The sequence below is a fragment of the Streptopelia decaocto genome (assembly GCF_964273445.1).
Source record: "Streptopelia decaocto genome assembly, chromosome: Z".
Taxonomy (NCBI): Eukaryota; Metazoa; Chordata; class Aves; order Columbiformes; family Columbidae; genus Streptopelia; species Streptopelia decaocto.
Genome location: NC_138657.1, coordinates 17,403,524 through 17,428,488, shown reverse-complemented (window position 1 = coordinate 17,428,488; position 24,965 = coordinate 17,403,524). Strand labels below are relative to the sequence as shown.

The 24,965-nt window shown below is 37.6% G+C and overlaps 1 protein-coding gene across 4 annotated transcripts in view; it reads right to left on the bottom strand.

Annotated features, from left to right (window-relative positions):
• Window positions 1-357: 357 nt before the first annotated feature.
• MLLT3 (MLLT3 super elongation complex subunit) overlaps window positions 358-24,965 on the bottom strand; it is a 123,296-nt gene continuing 98,688 nt past the window's right edge. For 2 of the 4 annotated variants that reach the window (XM_082075004.1, XM_082075007.1), the window contains 6 exons: window positions 20,710-20,788; window positions 16,192-16,324; window positions 14,574-14,673; window positions 11,402-11,473; window positions 10,051-10,122; window positions 358-3,157 (listed from right to left, as the gene is read on the bottom strand). In XM_082075004.1, the coding sequence (XP_081931130.1) occupies window positions 3,026-3,157; window positions 10,051-10,122; window positions 11,402-11,473; window positions 14,574-14,673; window positions 16,192-16,324; window positions 20,710-20,788 (588 nt within the window). In that variant the 3' untranslated portion in view covers window positions 358-3,025. The remainder of the gene's footprint in view (window positions 3,158-10,050; window positions 10,123-11,401; window positions 11,474-14,573; window positions 14,674-16,191; window positions 16,325-20,709; window positions 20,789-24,965) is intronic. The other 2 variants (XM_082075006.1, XM_082075005.1) reach the window with 2 other exon arrangements.

The following is a 24,965-nucleotide window of genomic DNA, read 5'->3' as shown; positions in this document are numbered from 1 at the left end:
AACTTTTGTACCTAATCGGACATCAACTTTCTGAGATGAAAAGTTAGTGGCGGAATGAAAACTGTCCCTATTACTAGATACAACTACTGTTCTAGTAACAATGACTCACTTATGCTGAAAATATTTTTTTAGATATTGCAACTTACTGCTAACCTCTGTCTGGTCATCTCATTGAATTAATCCAAATTCTCACAAGTAACTTCGTTCTAAATGGCTTGATGTTAAGTAAAACTCCAAAATATTTATTGCCAAAATACTTTAACCCATCCCAAAGAGTGATACTCATACACACTGAAGACTTGGAAGGGTATCTTCTTATTTTTTCCATAAGAGAAATGTGAATGTCTGAAATCAATTGAACAATGATTTATTTTGTTTCTGCATACAAAATTAGTTGAAAATAACTACTTTTTAAATTTAGATCAACACTTAGTAACTTATTCTATGAGAATTTTTTTAAAAAGTCAACACGCGCACACACATACACAACTGCAACCTATTTTCTTCCGTCTGTGCTTGAATCAGAAAATTTAAAGGGTTAAGGATGATCCCCAACTTGCATGAAATTCAGCTCTAACTTGATACTGTAATTGCTGTCATCTCCCTTTCATGCCTATTTTCCTATTTTATGTTTTCTTCCACTCCTGTTATCAGTGTATAATAAAACCTAGCTGATAGTTTAAAGGTAAAATGATTCATTTCACCATTTCTAACAAAACAGTGCAATGATCACACTATAGGTACGGGATTCATCCCCTCCTGAAATTCAATTAGTTTTTAACACAAAAATTAGTTAGAAAAGTCAAAATGGACAAAATTCCACCTGTATCTGGTATAAGTAAAAGATATAAAGTTGAACACACACTAGTAGACCAAAGGTTTTTAAGGTTGCTTTTAGATTTCCAAACATTTTCATATAAAATAATCAATAAAAATTGAAGTTTATCCCCTTCACATGCACCCCTTACCCCTCCCCACCATCACCTGCCTATGTCAAAAGTAACTTTAAACTTATACTCCTACTTGTCCCCCTGCCTCCTTGATTGCACATTAAGACATTGACTCAAAAGAACAACACAATGCTTCAAGTATGCTTCATGCCAATCGTCAAAAAGAGTCATAACATTACTGAAAAAGTACACTTGTTCTTGGGAAGCCTGAGAAGGACTTCCTGCAGAGTATGGTCAGACACCACCTTAAATAAGAAAAAAAGTCCCCCAACCTAATCCATATCCCACCCTCTCAAAAAGAGTAAAGTGTAAAATTTTCTTTGGACTTAAAGAAACAGTATTAAGATTTATAATCTGAATAAGAAATAACCCCAACAGGAATTCAGTTTTACAGTGCTGCACAAACTGTGCACATGAAACAGTAAGTCATACAGCTACTACTGTTCAGCTCTACACATAGAGACTAGAAGTGGCATACAAGCATACACATGACATACTGGCCTGTCCAGAAAAAAAAAGATACAGTCTTTAAGGCTAGTAAACCTGAATAAACCCTTGCATCCAGAAGTATGTTTTCAATTCTTTTCTGTTTTCATTGGAGGATTTGGACTTCTAATAGAAGGGTGATGGTTTCATTAAGAAACCATCAGCAATATGAGAACATGGAGCTTTGATCATATTTGATCACATTTGATCATATATAAACAAGGATCCTGATTTTAATCAATAATAGATGGTACGAAATAATACTCATTTTTCTAAGTAAGAAAACCTTCTGGAAACACAAGCAGGTTATCAAACAGATATCAAAATCTGAAAAGTGTAAAAAGCATATATGTGTGTGTATATATATACATATATACACACAGGTGCATGTATATCTGTATATTCACACACATATATATATATAGGTATTTATTCCAACATGTAACTGTATAACAACTTTTTTCCTTTCAAATAAAGCGGTTTAGTTTAACAGTTGTAAAAAACCCCAACAAAAACAGAAACAAAACCCCAAGACAAACAAAGCAGACCATATACTATATGAACAAACAAAAATGTTATGCAAACAGTTTTATGGTAAGAGAGTCACACACTGGCAGCAGAGGAGTGTCAAAACTCGTAGTAATAAATAGCTCCAAATTAACAATTTTCTACAACATTTCCTTAGAAGACAGGAGCAGTATTTCTTCTGTTGTGATGATCCTGCAAAACAGCTTCACTCATATATATTTAATTTTATAACATTAGAACAGACACAAGAATGTAGACTGAAAAAGATGCTGGATTCAGGACAGTATACATAACATTTTTTGTTCAAAGTCCTACTGGTTTATTCACTAAGGCTAAACAGCAAGTCATATGATCCTATTTGGTGCATTTTCTACCATGATCAAGATCAATAAACGGATAGAGCCAAGGACCTGCGGTCCAACCTGCTGTGGTCCAACCCACTGTGGCAAATGGGAAACAAAATATAGGACCACTGTATAATCCCCAACTTCGTGTCTTGTTTCCTGGAACTGCAGAAGCGGAAACAAGACTGTAGTGTTTTAAGTGACTAGAGAAACATAGCAAGAAGTGGCATTTTAACATGAATAAGGGTACTAGGCCTGTGATAGTACTGCATCAAAAAAGCACACATGGGACTCCACTACTTGCAACATCTGGTAGTGTCATTCAATGACTCGTTGACTTTAGAATGCATGTATGCAGTAATAAATAGATCAGTTATGTAGTAAGGCAGTGTGCTGAACATGCATTCATCTTGTGGACTAGGACACCACAGAGAGATACATGATACCATACACATTCATTAAGACTAAGTATGTTTTTGTTTTTGTGTGTTTGTTTTTCAAGGCTATCCAGGCAAACTCTTCCAGAGCATTTTCTTCTTAAGAACAGAGGTGCTCTGAGTCTTGTCACTTGTCTTCTCCCTTATCAAGAGATGATGACTGGCTTTAAGGAAAAATAAAGCTGAAGGAGGTTGTTTTATTTTTTCCCCCCGTTTTGGTTGCATCATTCTGAATGTTTCATTTAAAGAACAGTTTTTGATGCAGCCAGATGCTGAATCCTCAGGAGTTTCCAGATGTTTCCAGGTAACTCTGTAGTTTACGGACTGTGGTTTTGTCCAGTGAGCAAAGATCAAAGTCAAAGGTTGTGTTTGTGATATGAAAGTGTCCAGTTTCTTCTATGAGATTTACTATCTGAAAGGAAAGAAAAGATGCAGTTGAAGATTTCAGGAGTTTCACATGCCCACTGAATGTATCTATGTGCCACCCACCAAGTATGGCATGGAAGGCATAAAACAAGCCCAACACTTGCAGGTTAAACCATTATTCTTGTCAATTAACTTTCTTTCTGACAAGAACTATGGTCCAGACCACAGTATCTAGTTTGTTGTTGTTGTTGTTTTGCTTTAGATCATCATCAACCATAATCCCAGTTTAGCCATCTGCTCCTCTACCCAACACTAACATTGGGAATATAGTTTTCAAATGTAACACCCTCTCCAAGCCCAAACAACTAAAAAAATCCAGGTAGATGTCTGTCTGGAATATTTATGTGTGGGTAGCTGCTAAGCAGGTTACTTTAGAAAACAATTGGCATAAGCCTTTCTGCAAGCAAGGGAAAGAAGTAAATCCTTATAGAATTTAGTTCACACCAAAGAAAAAAATGTATTCAAGAGCTCTCACATCAACTGTTAGTTCACATACTAGCAGTTATTTCTTGAGTAATGGACTTGAATTTAATTTTTTCTTTTTAAACCAAATCAGCCATGAAAGACTCCTACCAACGGCAAAAGATGACAGAGCCAGACTCTTTTCAGTGGTGCCCAGTGATAAGACAAGAGGCAATGGGCACGAACTGAAACACAGGACGTTCCCTCTGAAGATCAGAAGCACCTTGTCACTGTGAGGCTGACCCCACTGGCACAGATTGTCCAGAGGGGTTGTGGGGTCTCCATTCCTGGAGATATTCAAAAGCCATGACCTCCAGAGATGCCTTCCAACCTCAACCATTCTACAGCTCTGTGAAACCAACAGTACATATCTAACTTGTGCCTTTTAACATTTTTAGTCTCTGAATGGCAGTCTAAATTTTTTTAAGAGTGGTCATACTCAACACTGAATTGCTGTAACAAGTAACTCAAGATATGTTAAGTTCTAGCATGTGCAGTTACCTAAAAAAATCCTTCAGCATCTTGGAAAGTGCAAGCATTATTTGTCAAATACAGCTAATGCAGTGCCAACACACCATGTCTATGAATCTCTTATGTGCTGTTGCATTCCAAGAGACAGACATCCCAGCTGGGCACACAGAAGGGCACCCCATCCTGAAGCTGGCCTCTGAGAAGTGTCATGGACTGACTGAAAATTGCTCTTCTGCTTAGTCTTTCCAGTCATCCCTTCTGCAACACTCAGGCTAGGCTCAATGTCCTGTTTGCACCCTTTAATGCGAAACCCATTTAGTTGTAGGGCTTCCATATATACCTCCACTGAAATGCTACTGCTAGATATTTCTTGCTTGTTTGAGCCTTATTACTCCAACTGTAATTCCTTTTCCACAGCTGGAGGAGATACAGATGTATGCACACATGGCTTATGGAGCATACCTTAAAATGACAAATCTGTTAGCAATACACCAACTTGTAAAACAACAATGAATTTAAACTAAATCTTTTGTAGTTTTCTGCTCCCCATTTCATTACGTAAGATGTGTTCTCGGATCACAAAAGAAAAGACTATGTTGATGATAAATTAAATAAGTTCATATGTATTGTAAGGCATGGAATGACACAACCTAGGGTGGCTTAAACAGAATGGAAACAAGATAAAATCATGAGGGAACTGCCCATTACCATAAAAATCTCCCCTTCCAATCACATCCCATTTTCCAGGTTGGGGAAAAATAAAAGAAAAATATGTTTAACTTGGTTTGCAGCTGTCCAGAATTCTGAAAGTCCTTAGGAATAATCATGTTCTTCGTAACACTTCATTTAAATCTGTGCCTCTTAGCATTAATTTTTTTCCATATGGGAATTTTCAATCTAAAATTGCCAACTTCATTTATCCACTTGTTGATTCACAGACAGTAACACTTTTCCATCTCCTACTGTTTTGCAATTAATACGAGAGAGAAAAAAAAGTCAAATGGGACAAAACCGATCGCTACCAGAAGGAAACTTCAATATGTGTTATTTGTCATTCTAACTTTTGGCAGTCTTGAGCCTCATCTAAAAGAGAAGCTAAGGAGTCTATCTGGACTCCTTTTGTAAAGTTAGGAATGTAATCTCAGGCTGGGTCTCTGAATATCCACTGTGTGACAGATAAATAGCTGCACAAGTAGTTTAAACAAGCCAAAACCAGGAGGATGGAGCTATGCTGAACAACTCTGTGTAAAGCCTTCTTAACATTATAGTGAAAGAGTACCACCCCTCATAACACCCACAGCAATATACGTGATTTTAGAAACAAAGATTATGTAGGTGTTAATACATGTATTTTTAAACAGCACTGTATATTTTAAAAAATTGATAAGCACTTTTATTGATCAGGTTCTGCTTTCTGCTTTGGGCTTTTAAGCTCTAGGCCAAGGGAAATATAAACATTTTAAACATATCACTCATCCAGCCCTCAAGAAATATAGCCAGTATGTCAGGGCACCTGGTAAATCAGACTGAAATGAACCTCAAAAGTTCTAATGGATGTACAAAAATATATCAAGATAAACCCAGACAGCTCAATGAAAAACACCTGCCTGTGTGCCAGCCAATGAGGAATTCATGACTTATAGTGTTAGCATGCACATTCTTACGCTATTCAGAAATACTTGAAAAAGAATAAAAGCTTGAGATAAGCTGCCAGGAAGTCTGACAGTTATAATATTAAAAATGCAGCATTAAAATGTTTTATTCCAAGAGCTCAGGCTGCAAAGAACAAAAATACCCTATTTGTTCCTGCTGTAGTAAGCTTTCCTTTTCTGCTATAATGTACATCTTGTTTACATAATGTCTCTCCAGCTCCGTTTCATCATTATCGATCATAGTACAACTATTTATCTCCCTTTAAACAAGCAAGTGAGTGTGTGTGTTTAAGGAAGTCAAAGTGCAACTAATGACATAGTCATTTTTCAATTTATGGAGGGTTTTAGACCATTTGATAGTTTCCAGACCTGCAAGCTGCCCCTTGCAAAAAACTCTCAGAAGACAGTTGCCATCTCAAGTTAAGCACCTTGTGGACAAGAGCAATACAATTTTCAGCAATGCTACATGCTCCCAATTTCTTCTTTATGCCTGTGCTTTCTAGTGCACTGACTCTGAGGAGATTTTTCACCAGCTGCGGACATGAATTCTGATGCCTCAAAGTAAGAGGCAGCCTTACCAGAAATCTTGTTGCCTTTCATGGGGTCATGCTAACACCATCTGCACTGAAAATACAGAGTTAGGAATGCAGCTTTAGCCAGCCAAATTTGAATATATGGGACATGCAGCATTAATATCTGATTGCAGATTTAGTTATCCCCACTATTTCACTGCAAATCACAGAGAAAAAAAAAAAAAAAAAAAAAAAAAAGCCTTATCACTGCAAATCCCAAACCCTTTCTTTACAGTGAGAGAGGTAAGAGACACATTTCTTTTTAAAAGGTAATTAATTTCAGACTAATTTCTGTCTAGCTGTGATCAAATATTCACATTAAAAAATGCTCAGGTGATTCTGATTCTCACAGGACTTATTTCTTGGTCAAGTGTTCTTTTTCACCTGCCTTCTCCCTCTTTGGAAATGCTTAGATATCTATGAGTATAATTTTACATCATGATTACTTAGATACATATCCAAGCACTTGCAGTTCAGTATCACATTTTTGTTGCCTCCTGCTTTTTTTTTGTGGATTTATTTCAGCTTCCTTTAACAAAGCGTCTCAAGGAGAAACGCCCCTCTTGCGAAAGAGCCACATTCTCACATAAATACATTTTTCTCATGTCCAGCTGGGTCACATTCCTATTTGTTGTTACACCTATAAGACTTGGTCTTAAAAACCAAGATTGCAAAAACCTGTCCCGCCCTTTTCACATCCCTCAGCACAAGTTTCAAAATCCAGCGCTTTTGAATGATCAATGCCTTCATCTTCTTGCAAGTCCCTTCTTTAAAAATTCCCCAAAAGTCTGTGGGCAGCAGACTTTGACATGTGCAAGAGATGATTACTTTCCCTGACATAAACTAAAGGGATGAAAATCACCATTTAGGAACACACAACATCTCTACCACCATTCCACTTCCAAACCAACATTGCCTTTTAAACTCTTGCAGCTATTTACAATTTTCTGTTGCATATTTTTGCACTCAATCCCTCTTATCACTTAGTAGCCAGAATCCCTTTCTCCAGCTTTATCCCTTACCTTCCTGACTTTTGTAATTCCTATAGTCTCTATATACTTTGATTTCTTGGTCTTGAAATTGCACATTAATTCTTAAGATCTGTCTCAGCTCTTCCAGTGACTTGTGCTCACTGGAAGTTATTTCACGGTAATTACATAGCTGCATAGCAGTAAGGACATTTAGCATGGGATGACAGTTTATTTGTAATGCAGAGAAGCACTGATTCTCTGCAAGTTATCCGTTCAGTATTGTGAACATGTTTCTGTAAACTGATAAAATCATATGAACGAATGCACTGCAGAATATTGAGGGTTTAGAAGACTTTAAAACGAAACTGTTTTTTTGTTTTATAACAGCATAAATTACCTGCTAGTGCACACTGGCTAACAGACAAGTGGTGAGTAACTTGGCTCTTGCATTGAATTCTGGTAACCTCCATAGCCAGGACCACAGGGTTACCAGCTACCAGTGCAGAACTGCACCACTGTCCCAGCCTGCAGAGTCTGGCCACAAATCCAGCTTTCACTGGGGCTACACCAACAGCCTGCAGAGCTTAGGACTTAGGTGGTTTCATGGGAAATTTTGAAAAAACCCCACGTATTCAAACCCTTTTATGCAAAGCAAGGGTAAAAACAAGCAAGAAATGTTTGTGGTGTTGTTCTTTTTGTGAGGGTGGTCTAGCAGTGGAACAGAATCCTGGAGGCTGTGCTGTCTCCATCCTTGGAGCTTTTAAAATCCTGACCGGATAAGCCCTGAGCAGCCTGATTTGACCCCACAGCTAAGCCTGCTCTGGGACTAGAAAAATCCCTTCCAATCAGAATTCTTATCCTAAGAAATATTTTCCAAGCAGGTAAGATGGTTCAAGTTGAATTCATGATCTTCTTTCTCATCTGGTAGCATTTAAGTGTATTTGGCAGAGAAGACACATTTACCTTTGTTAGAAAAAAGATGGGTTCATCCACTAAAGCTTCTTCAGTCTGATGTTACAGTACTGTTATAATCTGCTTCATGGGAATTTACTAACATAAGGAAAAACTGTGTGAGAAGAAACATAACTGAGCTGGAAAATTAAGAGTATCCTATTCTGAGTAAGTGAAAATAAAAAAGGTATATTCTTGCACATTTTAAACTAAAGATAGACTTTTTCTTTTTTCCTAAGTGTATCAGACAACAGAAAGCATTCGTTCATTGACCTTAGCCTCACCACTCGCGTGAAGAGTATAATTTAAATACTGTAGTGCATGCCTTCTCATAGCACAGTGCTTAATTAGTTGTATTATAAAAATTAGGTTGATGTACAAATGGTGCTGTTTTGTTTCCTGGGAAACTGTTCTTGCAGACTGTTTCCCTTTGTCTGGAGTGTGTGCAGGCTGTCGATACAGCCCCAGTGAAAGCTGTATTTACGGCCAGACCACGCAGACTACGACATCGGTGCAGTTCTGCACTGATAGCTGGTAACTGTAGTCCTGGCCATAGAGGTCTACCAGCAGTGAAACCATTTGACAGCCATGCCTGGGCTAACTGGGCAAGTAAATGCTCAGGAAGCAAAGCCAGGGCATGAATTTACAATACAGTGGTTTTTTCAGATGCACTTTCTATGTGAACTCTCTAAGAGTTAATGGATAATGTAAAGTGGAGAGGGTCTTGAAACTCCTACCTTTTAGTCTCCTGCACAAATTATCCAATGCAGGCAAAATTTACCATGATTCTGAAAGTGTGCTTTGTTTCCCTTTGTAGACAAAAGGGAACTTGGGAAAGAACAATACATTAAATATGAAGGATAACCAATATGCAGCATTATGTATCGTAGCTCATGAAATCTGACAGAGCTATCAGAATTCCTCTTCAACTAAGAATATCCTCAACCAAGGTCTTCCTTTTCACTGATCTTTCATTTGTTTTCTCAACTTTACCTATATTGAGCTTGAACTAATAAACAGATTAATGCCACGACCTACAAAATATTTTTAAGACACTTATCCAAGTGCTGATAAATTTGAGGAGTGATTGCAATAATTTAGAAGTGAAAAAAATTTCCATCTTTACAACATGTCCACAACTGGCACATGATTTTGCTAAACATAATAAAACCATCTGTGCTGCGATTGCATCTGCTTTGTTAGCAGATAGTACCTGACAATGTTGCCCAAAACAAAGAATACTATTCTTTGTTCTTATTATTGCATAGCCTTTCAATCAATTTGGAGCCTTCTTGGTTTACGTATTTTCATATTTTACTCCCTCCACAACTTCAGATTACTCGATGAATATATTGTGTTTTTCCACAAAGTGAGTTTTGCTTGAATTCCGTGTTTCCTGTTTGCCATAGAAAACATCTTTAATTGTTTCTGAGAAAATGCCAGTCCTTTTCAGGAAAAAAGCAACAAGATTTTTATCAAGTTATGGTGCACTGCTGTATCCATTCTCTCATCCTGTTTTCATAATTATTGGTACAGTATGTTGACAAACATAAGAATGAATGGGTGAAAAATTTATCTCAGGGAATTTTTACACATTCTATAAATGGTGTTGTCACATCAAATAACAAATTTTTTAAAAAGTGCCTAAGCTGCACTGAAAGTGGTAACAGGCTGTATATGGATTTTACAGGTTTGAATGTTATTAAACCTGATTACAGAGTTTTAGATGAAGGGGAAAAATAGATATGACTTCACAACTTCAATGAGCACGCTGTGATATTGCATTAGAGTGCTCCTCACCTGCTGCAGTATATGTCTCTCTCTCAATGTCATTAATCTTCTGTGGAGCTCTACTAGTTCATCGAGATATGCCTAGAAATAAATCCCCCCCCATAAACAACTTGTTAATTAAGTCATAGCTATGTATTTCAAAAACTTCAGATGTCTTCAAAAACAATACAAATGGAAATTTTATTTTAAATTTTCTTTGACCTAAATTTTTAGGAGTCTGGCTTTCTCTAGCTTAATGCAACCCAAATATAAGCTTTTGTGGGTTTTCTTAGATACTTCATGCCAACGAAAATCTTATTAGGTGGTCCTTTGCTGTAGAAGATAATATCTATATCTCAACTGTGGCAAAAAGTGTCAAACAGACTAGGGATACCAAAACAGCATCTTTAAAAAACATCTCCCACCTTTCCCCATGAGATCCAAACCTAAAGGCTCACAATGAAATCCCTCTTTTTCTCTAAAGCTACTTAATTTTCTGTGTCAACAGGAAGATATAATGTGGGAAGATCAAGCATGGTAGATTCCACTGTCCACCTTCCTGGGATGCCAAACATGTCCCACCTCTCCACCCAGTTATCAACTTTGTCCTTCAGCCTGAACCATCAGAAACCTTTTTTCTTTCAAGCAGAGAGAGATACAGCACCCAGCTTAAGAAAACAAAAAGCGTATGGATCAGGCAACTGAAAAACTAGCAACAGATAGTGAAACTTTGGTCTCCTGCCTCACAGGATCACAAAGTTGACACTAATACCTGTAAAATAGAAACCCCCAGAGGAACTTGTTCATGCTGGGAAATTGGGCTGTGTTCACTCACATGAGGACTTAGACCTCTTACCCATGGCCAGCTGACATGATTTTAAACAAAGGTGTATTTCTCATTGTTAAAATGAAGCTATTGGTTCACATAATTCTAGTTAACAAGCTGAATCACACTGCCACTTCTTAAGGCACAGGCCTCAGAGGGGATTCTGGAAAACATATATATTTTTTTCCATTGATTGACTTATTGGCTACGAATATAGCTGTGAATTCTGCTCTTCAAAGATTATCACTTCATCTGTGAAGCACAATGCAAATTCATGGTGGAGAGCAGATGAAATAATAGATGGTAGATTTCCAGCTGGTGACATTTGCTAAACCACCACACATATTGAAGAAAAAGAGAAAGCTTTCAAAACAGCACAGAAGAAGAAAGAATTACAGAAAAAAAAACCAAAACAAAACAAAGATCTGCACCTAAAGGAACACAAAGCAAACGTACTATTTACTGGGATTTGCATTCTGTGACAAAGGTTGGTGTTTAGTAAATACATTAATATCACATTCTAGACTAGTTCACTGTTACCTCATTTTCATTTACCTTATCACAATCCCCATTCTTTATTTGCTTATCAGACTTATTTTGCTTTATTGGACTTTTCACTTCTAATATCTGGAAAAGAAAGAAAATCTTGTAAAAATTAAATGCATTATTGGATACAATTACATCTGAAAAACTCTGCTATCAGTTAGTAACACAAAGAATATAACTTCTGGAGAAAATGTAATCAAAACTCAGCTTTTAATTCTTTAATCCATACAACCTATTCACATGTTTCAGAAAAAAGCAGCTTACAGCAGAAAATGCTGAGTCGCTGGAATGAGGTGATATGGGTATTATTAATTCTTAAAATAATTAATTTCACATTATTTAAAGCCTTCTCAACACTTTTTCGTGTCTTTGGCATGCTGGTAGAATAAGAGGTGTGATTGTGCAGGTGCAAAATGACCTGAGGTAGCTGCAGTGCTTTTGAAATGTCCCGTGACCAGTACATATTTCCTGTTCTTTCCCCCCACTCCGCCCCAAGGTGTCTCTTTTCTTTCACAGAGATTTTGAGACACAGACTTTGAAATGACTGTATGAGTTGTAGCTGAAAAAAAAAAGCTTTTGACAGTAATTTCTATTGAACTTATGCAGTACTCTTCCTTTAATGCCATACAAAGCCATTTACTACCACATTTATAAACCCAAGAGTGCTTTGTCCAGTACTGAACCACACCAACAAGCAGCAGAGCACCATGCTTAGTATGAAAATTTTAGGATTAAAGGAAGGAAGATTTTGGGAAAACAGAACTGTAGATTTTTCTTCTGATTTTTCCCACACACGACACTTTTTTGAAGCTGAAAGTAGAGTTAAAAAAACAGCCATCTCATTCCTAATCTAGAATATGATTGTTTCTTCTGAAAAACAGAGGAAAGTAAGTGATCGCAGATGATGGAAGATTTTGTTTAACCTTTCATTATAAGTAACACTAATATCACTACCACGATTATCTCCAACACCACACTGGACAGTCACAACACATGACAAAACTCAGCAAATAAGGAAATACAGTCTGTAAAAGCAGGTCTTCTAGACTAGCAAGAAGCTTCACTGACAGCTTTCTTTATATCCCCTGTCATTTCTAGTTCCCTCAGTATAAATGACTAAAAATGCATGCATGCTTCTCAGGGTGACAAGCACCATAAGAAACAGAGCAGACAGGCAGCTACTTCCCTATATAAAAAAAAGTAACTGCAGATCTGATTTAACTTTACCTAATCAGAATGCAATACATGATCCTTTCCTGAAGAAAAATCCCAGTTCTTCAATTCAATATCCCCTAGGATTACTGCTGTGTAGGCCAGTGGAAGAAAAAGTCTTGTATTAAAAAAATAAAAAGACCTCTAGGCATGGATCCAGTACCTTTTAGATGCTTTTCTTGTTTTTAAATGAAAAAAAAATCTTGATTTCAAATATAATCTTAGCAAGAACACAGTATATTTGAAAAAGTTGCTTCCTTGCAGTGCTCTTGATGTGTAGCTGAAATCTAACATCTTAAGCACTCTTGTTTAGATGAGACACAACATAATGACATCTGAAGAATCATAGTCTTAGCTCTTTAGTTCTGTGAATGGACTTTGTCAATACAAGCCTGATTTCATCAGTCAAAATAATCATCCTGGCAAGCAGCACTATACTACCAAGCAGAGATTTCAAATGTGGCTATGGTCCACATAATTTGAATTTTCACAAAGCTTCCCTAAATTTATCATTTTCAGCTCAATTATGAAATTCAGCTCAAAATTCTATAAAAATAGAAGAAGGTATGTGACATTCAATTTTAGCTGGTATACTGCTATTGTTTGGAGTGTCTAAATGGGCTGGTAGACCTTCTGTTAGATCACTGAAGGAAAAAGGAACATGAAAGATGTGACTGTGTGGGCTGCTGATATTGGGAATACAATTACTTAACAATTACATTGCCTCTATAGAAGTTATTCATTAAACAACAAGCCATAGATAGATGTTATTTGTCTTGTGCTGATGTTTCCAATAAATGCAATATTCTTCATCTTTATAGTTTGCTTTTTGCCCTCAAAAGACTGTCTCTTAAAAACATGTAACTTTGGTACAGATCAGCTTAGAAAAGCCTACAGAGTTTCTGGTGGATAGTTAGAATGCTTTCTGGACATGGAATCTTTCCTCTCTCCATGCACAAACTACTTCCCAGGTTTTTTTCTTCCATAGTGTATTTGAACTTCAGGAATGGCAATATTTAGGTTTTGCACTATCAGTAAGCTTGTATTGGAAATCTTTTTAGAGAAGCAATGACAAGTAAATAATTTCTGCCAGATAATGGAAGCAGTTAACCTAAGAGACATAGGAAAGACTCATCCATAAAACTTACTGTCTAGACCACAAACTTTCATTAATACATTATGTAGACACTATTCTAACTATATCAATACGGTAAGCAGCCATTTATTGCCAGTCAGCGAATTTCATGACTGCTTTGCTTTGTGTATGGTCCACCTGATACTAGAGTGAATTATGACTCCCTATAATAAGAGCCAAATGATATATTCTATAAATTATGGGCTTTTTTAAAAGAATATCAGATTTTGAGTTTAATTTTTATAGAGTCTTACTTTATTGGTGAGTGAGGATGATGTCACTCCCAAACTCTAATTCCCATTTCTCCCTGATGTCCCTGCAGCTCTAGGCTGTTTAGTTTTTTTCCTCTAAAAAACAGAACTACCCTACTTTCCCACCTCAAATATTACAACAAAGTTAGCTCTTACAGATATAGAGCAAGTACTCTGACAGTGAAATAAAAACTATTGTATCTTCTAGATACTGCGGGACAGTGGGGGGGGACGGAACAGAAGAATGAATAAACTACTGAGAATGAGCCTTTTGACGTGAACTGTGTCTACTGCTAACACAAACTGAAACCTCTATCAGTTGTTTGACTGATACTGTAAAGCCAGTTTGTATCGTGTACCTTACAAAGATATAATTATTCGTATGGCAAGGACACATTTCTTAAAATACTGATGAAAACATTACCTTTGGTCATTAGCATTTGCTAAACCAAATACTACTTGTCCTGAAAAAAACAAAACAAAACAAAACTCTTATGTCAGTTTACAGACTATGCCACTGCACTGAAGTAATCAGAATGCCATATCAGCTCCCCAGGACTGTATTTACAAATCCTGACTTTACCTGGTTGTTGTTGGCTTTCAGTAAAGGTGGTGCTGGTTCATGACGTAGTGGTGAGGAAGCCGAACTGCTGTCACTGTCGCTGCCGTCACTCAGACTAACCCTATGGAAAAAGGGAGCCAAGAGATTACACCTGCAGACCAAGGGCTGTCAACAGGGGTGAACTGTACTTGCACTTTGAGGCAGGACACTAAGAATGACCCCTCACTAAGCAAGCCATCATTAACCAACCTCATGTGAAAGAGAGGCATCTGAGCAGGGCTGCGGTCCACGAAAGGCTCAGCACAGGAAGGAGAACAAGGGTGTCTGCCTGCACTTGGGTGAGATGCCATGTCTGTGTAACAGCATCGATCGTCACAGAAATGGTTAAATACTTAGAACATTAAACTGCTCTTCCCAGTGTTCCTGGAGCAAGTCTGCATCTCGGTTCATAGCCATGTGTTTTAAATATACTTTTCTGCTCTTCTAAAAGCTTTCTAAACAGCTGTACTTCCCACTTGGACAAGAGTTTCACTGAAAAATTCCATGTTCCTTATCATAAATAACATTTTTTTTCCCCTGGCTAAAATTTAAAAACTTAGTGTCTCAGAAGAGGTCCCGTGAAAAAGCTCAGGTCCTAGTCAGTCTCATCATTTATGTACTTAGGAACAACCGAGTATACTTATTTGTTAGAAGAAAGTAAAAATGGTTATTTGGGATAAAAAGTAGAGAAACATTAGCCTTAAGATTTTCTTAAAAAACTGAAACAAAATCTCCACACTTAGAGACAAGCTGAGCCTGAGATAATCCTTTATACAATCACCAACACAAACAAATTCTTAAACTACTAGACATCTTGGTCTTTTTCTACTTAATTCCTGCTGTTAAAGTCCACCAGGGAATCGGCTGACATTACCTTCCCATTTAAGCAGTAGCTGATACTGGTGCTCAAGTGCTGTTCACTCACAGCTAAACCCTGTGGATCAGATAAAGATCCCACTATGAAAAGGTTCAAGAGAGATTGTTTCAGGTTTTCAACAACATTCAGGTGGAGCTTCAAGCTGCCTGAAGAACAGATGATTTTTGGAATGCCCTCTTAAGGTTGTAGCTAGGATGCAAAAGCATATTTTAAAAAGCAATTTCTGTGACAGTTAATTGCTTTACCTTCTGTCTGCACTTTTACATGTTACCTACTGCATACCACACAGAATTAACTTGAAATTCAAATTTCATTAGTTCTGATCCAATTTAACAACCTAATCTAAAGCTGGTAAGTAGATCTTGAAAACAAGACACTATGCACAGAATAGCTCATCAGTCAATTAAAGGACTTAATTCTATATCATTTATGCCAAAGAGTAATTGTGACTACTTCCCTGAAGTCACAATGGCATGAAATCAAGGAAAGTCAAATGAATGAGGATCATCATAACCATGGGGATTAGTACAGAAGCACTTTGTATTTGGAATGGCTAATCCTGATAGTTTTTAGACGAGGCAGTTTTATATGCATGTGCTTTAAAATGAGAGGCTGAATTCCTGCCCATTTGTTATTCCCCACTTTGAGAACATAGACCTCACCATATTACTAACAAGCACAACGTCTTGGCCACCAGACTACTTGCAATCACAGGACACTCACCTTCGACTCCTGCTTCCTCCTCGTGTATTTATAGGTCGTTCCAACTCAGAATCATTGTCATTCTCATCCACTTCATCTGATTCATCTTCATTATCATCTGAATGCAGATCTTTCATTATAGACCTCAATGGACCTGAAACATCAGAGACAATAAAATACACAAATGAAGTTCACTTCACAGTGTTGCAGGCAACTCACCCAGCTTTGTATATGATGGAAAACTATTGTCCCTGCATGGGTGTTGGGAGGAGAGAGTCTTAAACATCAAACAAACGAAGTAATTCACTGGAGGCTTATGCTGCAGGGACTTATCCATGAATCATTTACTCACACAAGCAACTTAATGAGCTTCAATAGACTTACTCATGACAGTGAAGTGACTCGTATGCTTAAGTGTTTGCAGGATTGGCCCCCTGGACCATAGCTTAAGTCAAATACTGTCATGCCAGTAGAAATTGACTATTACTGTATTATTATTACTATTACTATTGAAAGTAAGATACTTTTTCATCACTGGGTTTTCAGATTTTTTGCTTTCTCAAAGAGTATTTTATGTGAGTAAATATCTACAGGGACATACTCATCAGTACTATTACATTTGTGAGGTTATTACATGTATTGAGAAGCAGAGTCTAACAAATCGTTCTAACTCATACTGGCCAAGGCAGTCTCTGTCATCCTGTTTTTATTTATTTAGCTTTAGCTGTTCTCTTTATTTCAGGGTAAATTTCAGGTCAAGTAAGCACTTCACCATATTCATATGTAAAAAGTGCATCAATCCCACATAACACTATGATATCTCTTTTCCTGACTTGACAGAAGGTACAAAGCTTGACTGCCTCATAAAACTGCGTGAAATTCAGTTTGGGATTTTGGTTTGATTTTACTCAATTTATTTTGCTTTAAAAGTTACAGAAAGAGGAATATGTTTAACATATCTGGGAAATGTAACACTACAACTGCTTGAAATATAAGGGGGCAAAAACAACTTATAAGAGGGCAGGAAGCAAGACTGATGCCAGAGGGCATTTAACTCTAAAGTGAGAGACATGAAGCAGCAAACAAAAGCAATGGTGATGGCTGCAGGAACAGCAATTACAACTACGGTTCTGTAATTCCTGCAGCCCAGGAAACACTAGTACTAGTGTGGATGAAGTGGGACTCAGAGTACTCTTCAAAGGGAGCAACTCTTTATTTGCCCATGGGGAAACAGGGTCAACTTGTGTCATCCTTTGTCACTGCCAGAAGTGAAGACAGACCTCCGCCAGAGTCATATTCCTAATGTGGAAGGTGTTCCATTCATGGGAGGAACAGCTTCATGGATTATTCCAGACCAAGCAAGGCTCAGGTCACAGGCATTTTGACTAGTTTTGTGCAAGTGATTTCAAAGCCAGTGCTGAGCATCATTTACCACTAAGCTTACACTAGAACTTTCATAAATCAGTGCAGCTTTGGCTGGTTCAGATGAATGCTTTCTTACCGCTGTTTTTACATCTTAAGGTTGGCTGGGAAGAAGCCCAGATGTTACTGATGGGCAAATTCCTGGTGGACCAGACACTTGTACAGGCCACAAGGAAAGCAGAACTATACTGATGTGTTTCTTGTCCATGCAGCCACCACTGATTTGTGTTCCACTTTCTGTTACTGTTGGAGTCTCAGGCAGACAATGCTCAGCTACTTGCAAATGGTAACTTGTAGTTTGACTGAATATTTAATCATCTGACTCTTGAAGGAGGGAAAGGACTCCTTCCTTGGCTTTTAATAGGAGCAGTAATTAACATATTTCCTTTAAAAAGGAGATGAGAGGGCACCATCAACAGCATCTGCACAGGGATGAAGGAAGAATTTGCTCATTTTGATTTTTTGGAAAATATTCTTACTGGTCTGCTTGACTGTTGAGATCAGTAAATGAGAGACAAGGCATAGGGAACTAAATGATTTGAGGTAAAGGGTAAGAAAATATAATTAAATTATAAATATAGGAAGAAGAATTCCATGTTTCAAGCAAGATGAAAGGGTAGAACACAAGGGTATTTCCACAGGCTAGGCCTAGCCTAGAAAGGCTAGTTTCACCTTACTGGGCAAAGACACTAACAAACTTCATGAAAGTTCTACTGAATACAGCTGTCCTTGTCTGCACTGAGAGCAGATGAGTCTCACAGATGATTCTCTCTCTCTCCATAGACCAAAGTTTGCTTCTGAGAATGCATTCATCTCCTCTCCCAACATACAGGAGGGAGAAAAAGATAAAAAATACTTGGTAAAGGACAAATGGAAGTATCATCATAGGCTTGATGAAAAAGCAGAGGAAAAGGTCAGTGGGAGGAAAGGAAAAGCTATCAACCAAAGCCTAATTTTGTAATTATACTTAGCATGACATATGAAGAGCTCATCTTTCATGAGACCAGCACATAACTTCACAACATGGAAACTGGTAGCTATGCTTGCGAGTCACCCAAAACATCAGTCCATGACTTTATTTTCATAATGGAAGCAGAAAGTAAACCAGCACAGATTCCTCATGATCCCTACACAGCCTGCTCTCCCAAGCTCAAGCTAACTCATTATTATTGTCTATGTCCTGTTTCCAAGTATAGCAGAGGGCTATTTCATACCCTGATACTCCCTTGCTGTGCTCTGGGACAATCAGACAGTCCCGTCTCAAGTTGCCAACAGGCTCATTCCTCTTTCTAGAGAAGAATGAACGTGGACTGCTGAGACATAACAATCACTGACAGGCTCATAGGCCTTTAACAACCTGTCATTAAGACAAGTTTTCACTCAATGTAGGACTATGTCTGGGACTGTGAAGAGGTAATTTAGTACCCAGATAGCTGCAGACATTCCTAACAGTCAGCAATGCACTGATTTTTAGGTCTTTTATTTCTAGCACTGACAGCTAACACTTATCTTAAAAGTCCATGACAACCTTTTTAAGGATTTGAGAATTTGCTATCTCCTAATGGCTCAGAATAGTTAAGGAGAAACTGAAAACTAAAAGCTGCCCAAGAGCAAGTGCTCTTGGTGAAGAAACAAGCCCAAAGGGCCAAAGAACTTGAAGAACCTTAGGTTAGCCCACTGCTTTTGCAAAAAGAAGTGAAAAAAGTTAATGCTATGGTTTTCTGACACTTGAGTGACCACTGGAGTTCGAACACAATGGAAAAAGAACAACAGCTCTGGCAAGTAACTTCTAATAAAGGAAAAAAGCATGGGTTCTGGCCAGAGAACAACATTCTTAAGAAGGTACAAAAACCAGAAAGACAGTCTGTGATATGTCTTCTATTTGACCCAGAAGAGATGGATGGATCCAGTCTGCTCAGAAGTAAATACTAAGTCAAGAGTTTTTGCCCAGCATAAGATGACAGATACAGGAATCGGTATCCAAATATTTTAGCTCGTAATGGACAGTTCACACCACTAATGAGGTTTTCATGAGAGCAAAGATGGGGTTTCAGCAAGAAGGGTTTCTGTTTAGCCTCAGGTAAAAAAAAAATCAAATGCCTGAAGCTGGTCATCAACCACAGTTGACCTCTGCTTTTGCTTTCTTTCACCTGGAGTAATGCTGCCAGAACACACTAGAAAATCCGTACCCATCACCTACAGAAAGGCAGTAGGACAGATATGCACCATGTGTAGATCTGTTTAAAAACAAACTGTCTGCCTGAGGCACTAATATATTTTCATAACATGAAACCAAGTCTACCATTGAGAAATATAAATGGATAGAATAAATGTAATTTTAATTAGTCAAAAGCTGCTTTTTTAATGTTTCTGATCTAAAGAACAAAAGAAAAGCTGATTAAGAATGTTATCAGCTGTACAATCTTATAAACCTAGGGAAAAAGGCCAAGCAGGAACTAACTAGTTTAACAGATCATGTAGAATGAGTCTCAACTTATTTACAGAAAACCAGCTCTGGTGAATTCTCTGCAAAGAAAAATTTATTTCTTCACTGAGTTACAAGTAAACTGTAATTATTAGCCAGAAAATCAAAATGTAAACTTAAAGTCAACTTGAAGTCTGACCATCATCTTCCTCTGCCACATATTTAAAGTAAATACAATATGCTCTTAAAACTCTGCAATGGCATGGGAGGATCATGGTCCTTTGAAAGGGTCCACACATACACATCCTTGGGCTGCCCGTGGGAAGCCACATCTTCCTTCGCAGGGCTTCAGATTGAGCCAGGTGCCATGTCACCTATCCCTGCAGAATAACCTCAAAACCAGAAGCTTTTTCAAGTTTAGCATCTGCTACGTGACTGGCACATACTTAGTGCTTCTAGAAAAAATACCCTTCACAACCTTTTTCCAGATAGACATTTTTTTCCCTTTTATTTTGCCCTTACAGCCACATCTGAAAAAAAAAATGGAGGAAAAGTCTCTAAAGCAAATCTGTAACCAGTTCAGGCCGTGAAAGGCAGAAAAAAAACCAACAGTAATGAGATGCCACCAGTTCTGTTTTTATTGGCCCCTTCATTTCACACATTCCTTTCATTTTATTTTCCTTTGTTGGTACCTTGTTGTCTGCTGTTTTGAGATGGTGTAAAACTGGAACTGGAGCTGGAGCTGGAACTGGCAGGGCTGGGCTGTTCAGACTTAAAAGGAAAAAAAAAAGAAAATAAATAACATTGTAAGAAACATTTTTGCCTAAACCCCTTACTGTTAATTACTGCCTAAGGCATGCTGCCAAGAAAAAAAGAACTACAGAACAGAATAATACTCAAAGATCTTTATTTCAGGTGTCAGTGAGGCAAACATTGTGGAAATTGCTATGCACTCAACATACATACACACTACTACACCATGTCTAGTCCTTTACTAAAGCAAATATCCTAATAAAAAGTTCTCAATGCCTTGTTTGAAAGGCTATACAATATGAGGGCCTAAATGAGTTTATAATAGACCTAAGGCTCTTGTGTCCTTTCATACTCTAGTTGCAACATCTTCCAAATAGGTAAGGATAAAGTAGAATCAAAAACCAGAGGAAGACCTGAGCAGACCACACTAAATGCCAGAAAACCTCACACAGTTTTCTTTCTTCTTCCTTAGAAAATAAGTCTTAAGATGAGGATTCAAAATAAAGTTTTCTGCTGTTATAAGACTTATCCTCATCCCAACACTTTTCATATGTATTAAGACCCTACAGATCGTTACAGTGATTGAACCAGAAGGATTGCCTTGCTGTACAGGGAAATTATCTGGAACACACAGATCACAAAATAGAACCAGATTTAAAAAACAGAGTAGTTAAAATCAGTTTACATTACTTAATGAACAGTTCTCTACATTGTTTTTCTACTATTGTTTAAAATGTATACATTTCTCTTTAAAATTCTATAAGATTGCTAAGAAAGGTCTATTACTTAATCTAAAAATTATGTATAATTTTTCTCATAGTGGTTATGGCTTATGAGGGTTCAAACTGGAACACAAGAGGTTCCACTTAAATTTGAGAAGAAACTTCTTCTCAGTGAGGGTGACAGAGCACTGGAACAGGCTGCCCAGGGGGGTTGTGGAGTCTCCTTCCCTGAAGACATTCAAAACCCGCCTGGACACGTTCCTGTGTAGCCTCATCTGGGTGTTCCTGCTCTGGCAGGGGGATTGGACAGATGATTTTTTGAGGTCCCTTCCAATCCCTAACATTCTGTGACAAGTCTTGTTTCCTGTTATCATGTTGCACGTACTTTTTTGCTGTTTCTTAAGCTCAGTGGCTTGAAGTGCATGGTTGTCAGTATACACTTGAACATTCATTTGTGCTCATGAGAGAAAGAACAAATTTGATATCTGGGCTCAAAGGATGCTAACAGAGAACATAAAACAAGAAAGAAGTGTCTGTACAGAGGAAATGGTGAAAATCAGGTTAGGAAGCCAAGAAAATCTGGTTACACTTCAAATTTTATACAATTGCGTTACCATGACGTTACCATTATCCAGGCTAATGAAAGTTTTCTGACTCTCCCTGCCTGTACAACATCCCTTGTGATTAAGTTAGATCTAAACTGCTCTCAAAAATAACAGCAGTAATATCTAGTCACTGTAAAACTCAATTTTCACACACACAGGCTACCTAAGCCTAACATCTGCTTTTTCTCCATAAATCAATCTATTGTTGCTTTTCATAATGAGCAGGCAGATTTACAGCCTTTTACTGCCTTTTCTCACAAAGAGAGATGCCTATTTGGGCAACAGAATGCCTGAGAAAAACGCCATTAACATCTGCTCTCCTCAAATCAACACCAGCTCCAGTACTCACAGACACACAGGAAAAATACAAACTCTGGACCTGACAGCATGGGCATGTACAGCTTGTATACAGGTCAATCAGCCCTGTGCAAAGAAACAGTGAACAACACAACTCATTTCTGAGTACCAAGAGAGATTCTTACATGGTCCACAGCACCAGACCTTTTTGGAAGACACTGCAGCATCACTTGACAGTGCTCCAAAAATCAAGTAATTAAAGTAATTTTTTTTTTTTAATTGACTAAACTTCTGCAAAACCGCACAAGATTTTCAGCTGTAAAATAATTACGATAACATGAAACAGACTGCACTGATGAACGACCAGAGCCAATGCAAACTTTAGAAACATCACCATTCTGGAAACTAATTTCAGTCTTCCAGGTTCAGGTTACTCCCAAACATCTGGTTTATCTGTTGCTTTTGCAGCAAAATTACTAGCTGACAACGGGATTCTGTGCGTTTCCATAAACTGTCTTTTTCCTTCTATTAATTTCAACATGAGCTTTAACTTATGTAAAATCCATGCTTTAAAAGGTAACAAACACTAAAAGACTATCATATTCAGTTTAAAATACTTGAGGAAGTGCTAAAGCTACAGGGGGAAAAACAAGAAGTCCCACAGGTGCAGAGATATTTGTCACTACTAAAACTTCACTACTTTATTTTTACTGGAAATTAAAAAATAAAAGGGAAAAGGCTCAGACTCTTCCATATTATAAGGCATGCAAACACCAATGAAATTCCTCCGTGTCAATTTTTTTTCTCAGTATTAACTAATTGAGACAGGATCACAAGAAAGAACGGATATGGATATGTATAAAGTTGTTATAGTCCCTTCCTGGTAAAAATTTTGCTCTGCTTTAGCAAGATCGCTTTGAGACACCAAACCACAGAAAGTCCCAATGAAACACAAATCAACATCTATACTCTTTTAAAATGATTCTCAATGCCTCTTGAAACAATTTACATTATTTCCTTAAACTGCTTTGCCTGAAAATGTATTCCAAGAAACACAGATTGCCATAAATCTTTAAATTGTCTAGTACTGGAAATTAAACATAGTTTTTTTCAACTTTGAGAAATCAGGGATGAGAACAAACACATAGGAAACAGCTGCTTTTAACATAAGAATTAATGTTATTAAGAGAAAAGACTTGCATTTTAGAAGGAGCTAAAAATATACCTTCCACATATTAATATGAATTAGTGCCTACAGTGCCAACACTTCAAGTAACCAGAGGCTACCTTTTGTCACTTAAGCAAAGCTTTCTGGCAGTTTTACAGGCTGTTATCCTGAGGACTTAGGTATTTATGGCTTTATTCACTTGGGCTTTCTGCACTTATCCACTGGTTACTAATCACTAAACAGACTTTAATAGAAGCTTAAGATAGTACCAGTCAAGAGTTTCTCTCATATGACCTTTTCCTGTTTTACTAGTTTTCTCTTCCTGTAGAGAAGCTAATGAGAGTTTGGGCCCAAACTGTTCATTAGTGCAATGACCAGATATGATTTATTGCATTCTTAGACAGTCTATTTCATTTTAGTGCTCTCACACTGATGCACAGGAGACACTGGCTTCTTTATTAGACCTGGTTGAAGGCTTCTGTGCTTTGAAACAGTTCAGCAAGAAAACGGACTTTTCTTTGGCTCAAGCTTTCCCTAAAAACGTACCTTCTTCACCAGCTCTAAACCATTTGGCTTCTGTCATTGCCTTATTTTTGTTTGTTTTTACAAGTTGTACAACAACTTACTTTAGAGCTGCAAACAATTTTCAGGCAAACTCACCTGTTTATGACACCAGATATAACAAAGCTGTTTCTGTAATATTTCATGGTTGCCCAGATTCATATAACTACTTCTAAAAACAAACCACATCATTTCAAGCTCCTTATTTACAATAAAAAATAGAAAACATCTGTATGTGTGTGAGAATGGCTTTTCTTGACATCCCTTGAACCATTTTTAAAGGAAGCTTACATATTGTTTCCTGAAATAAAATTTAAATTATGTAGTAATATCCCATTTCATATCAGCCACTCTACATATTTCTTATTTTTACACACATACTCTAAAGATTTATGTTTCCCCGCACCATACATACTGAAAAGTCTACCCACTCAAAACTGCTTATAGCTGAGTATTATTTCTTCTTTGTCTGAAGTAAGCTTGTCAGGGAGGGGGAACACTATTCCCCAAGACAAGCTGCCTTCTGTAACAGAATTCCTGTACTTACAACCTCTACTGCCTCCACCTCAGCTTTTAGCAGAGTAATCCAACCCATCTGTAGCTCAAAGAACAGAACAACCACACCTCATCCACCAAGCACCCACACATTGCCATTGCCAAGGGGACACACCATTTGGGTGTCTGTGATACCACAAGGCTGAACGGAGCTGCCTGCACCCTGCCCAAATTCTGTATCACCACATCTCCTTGCAAGCTGCTATTGATTCATTAGCAACCAGCCTCCATGGCAGGGTAAAACTTCCTTTTTAACCATTCACAGAAACTAACTTGCAGATTGCAAG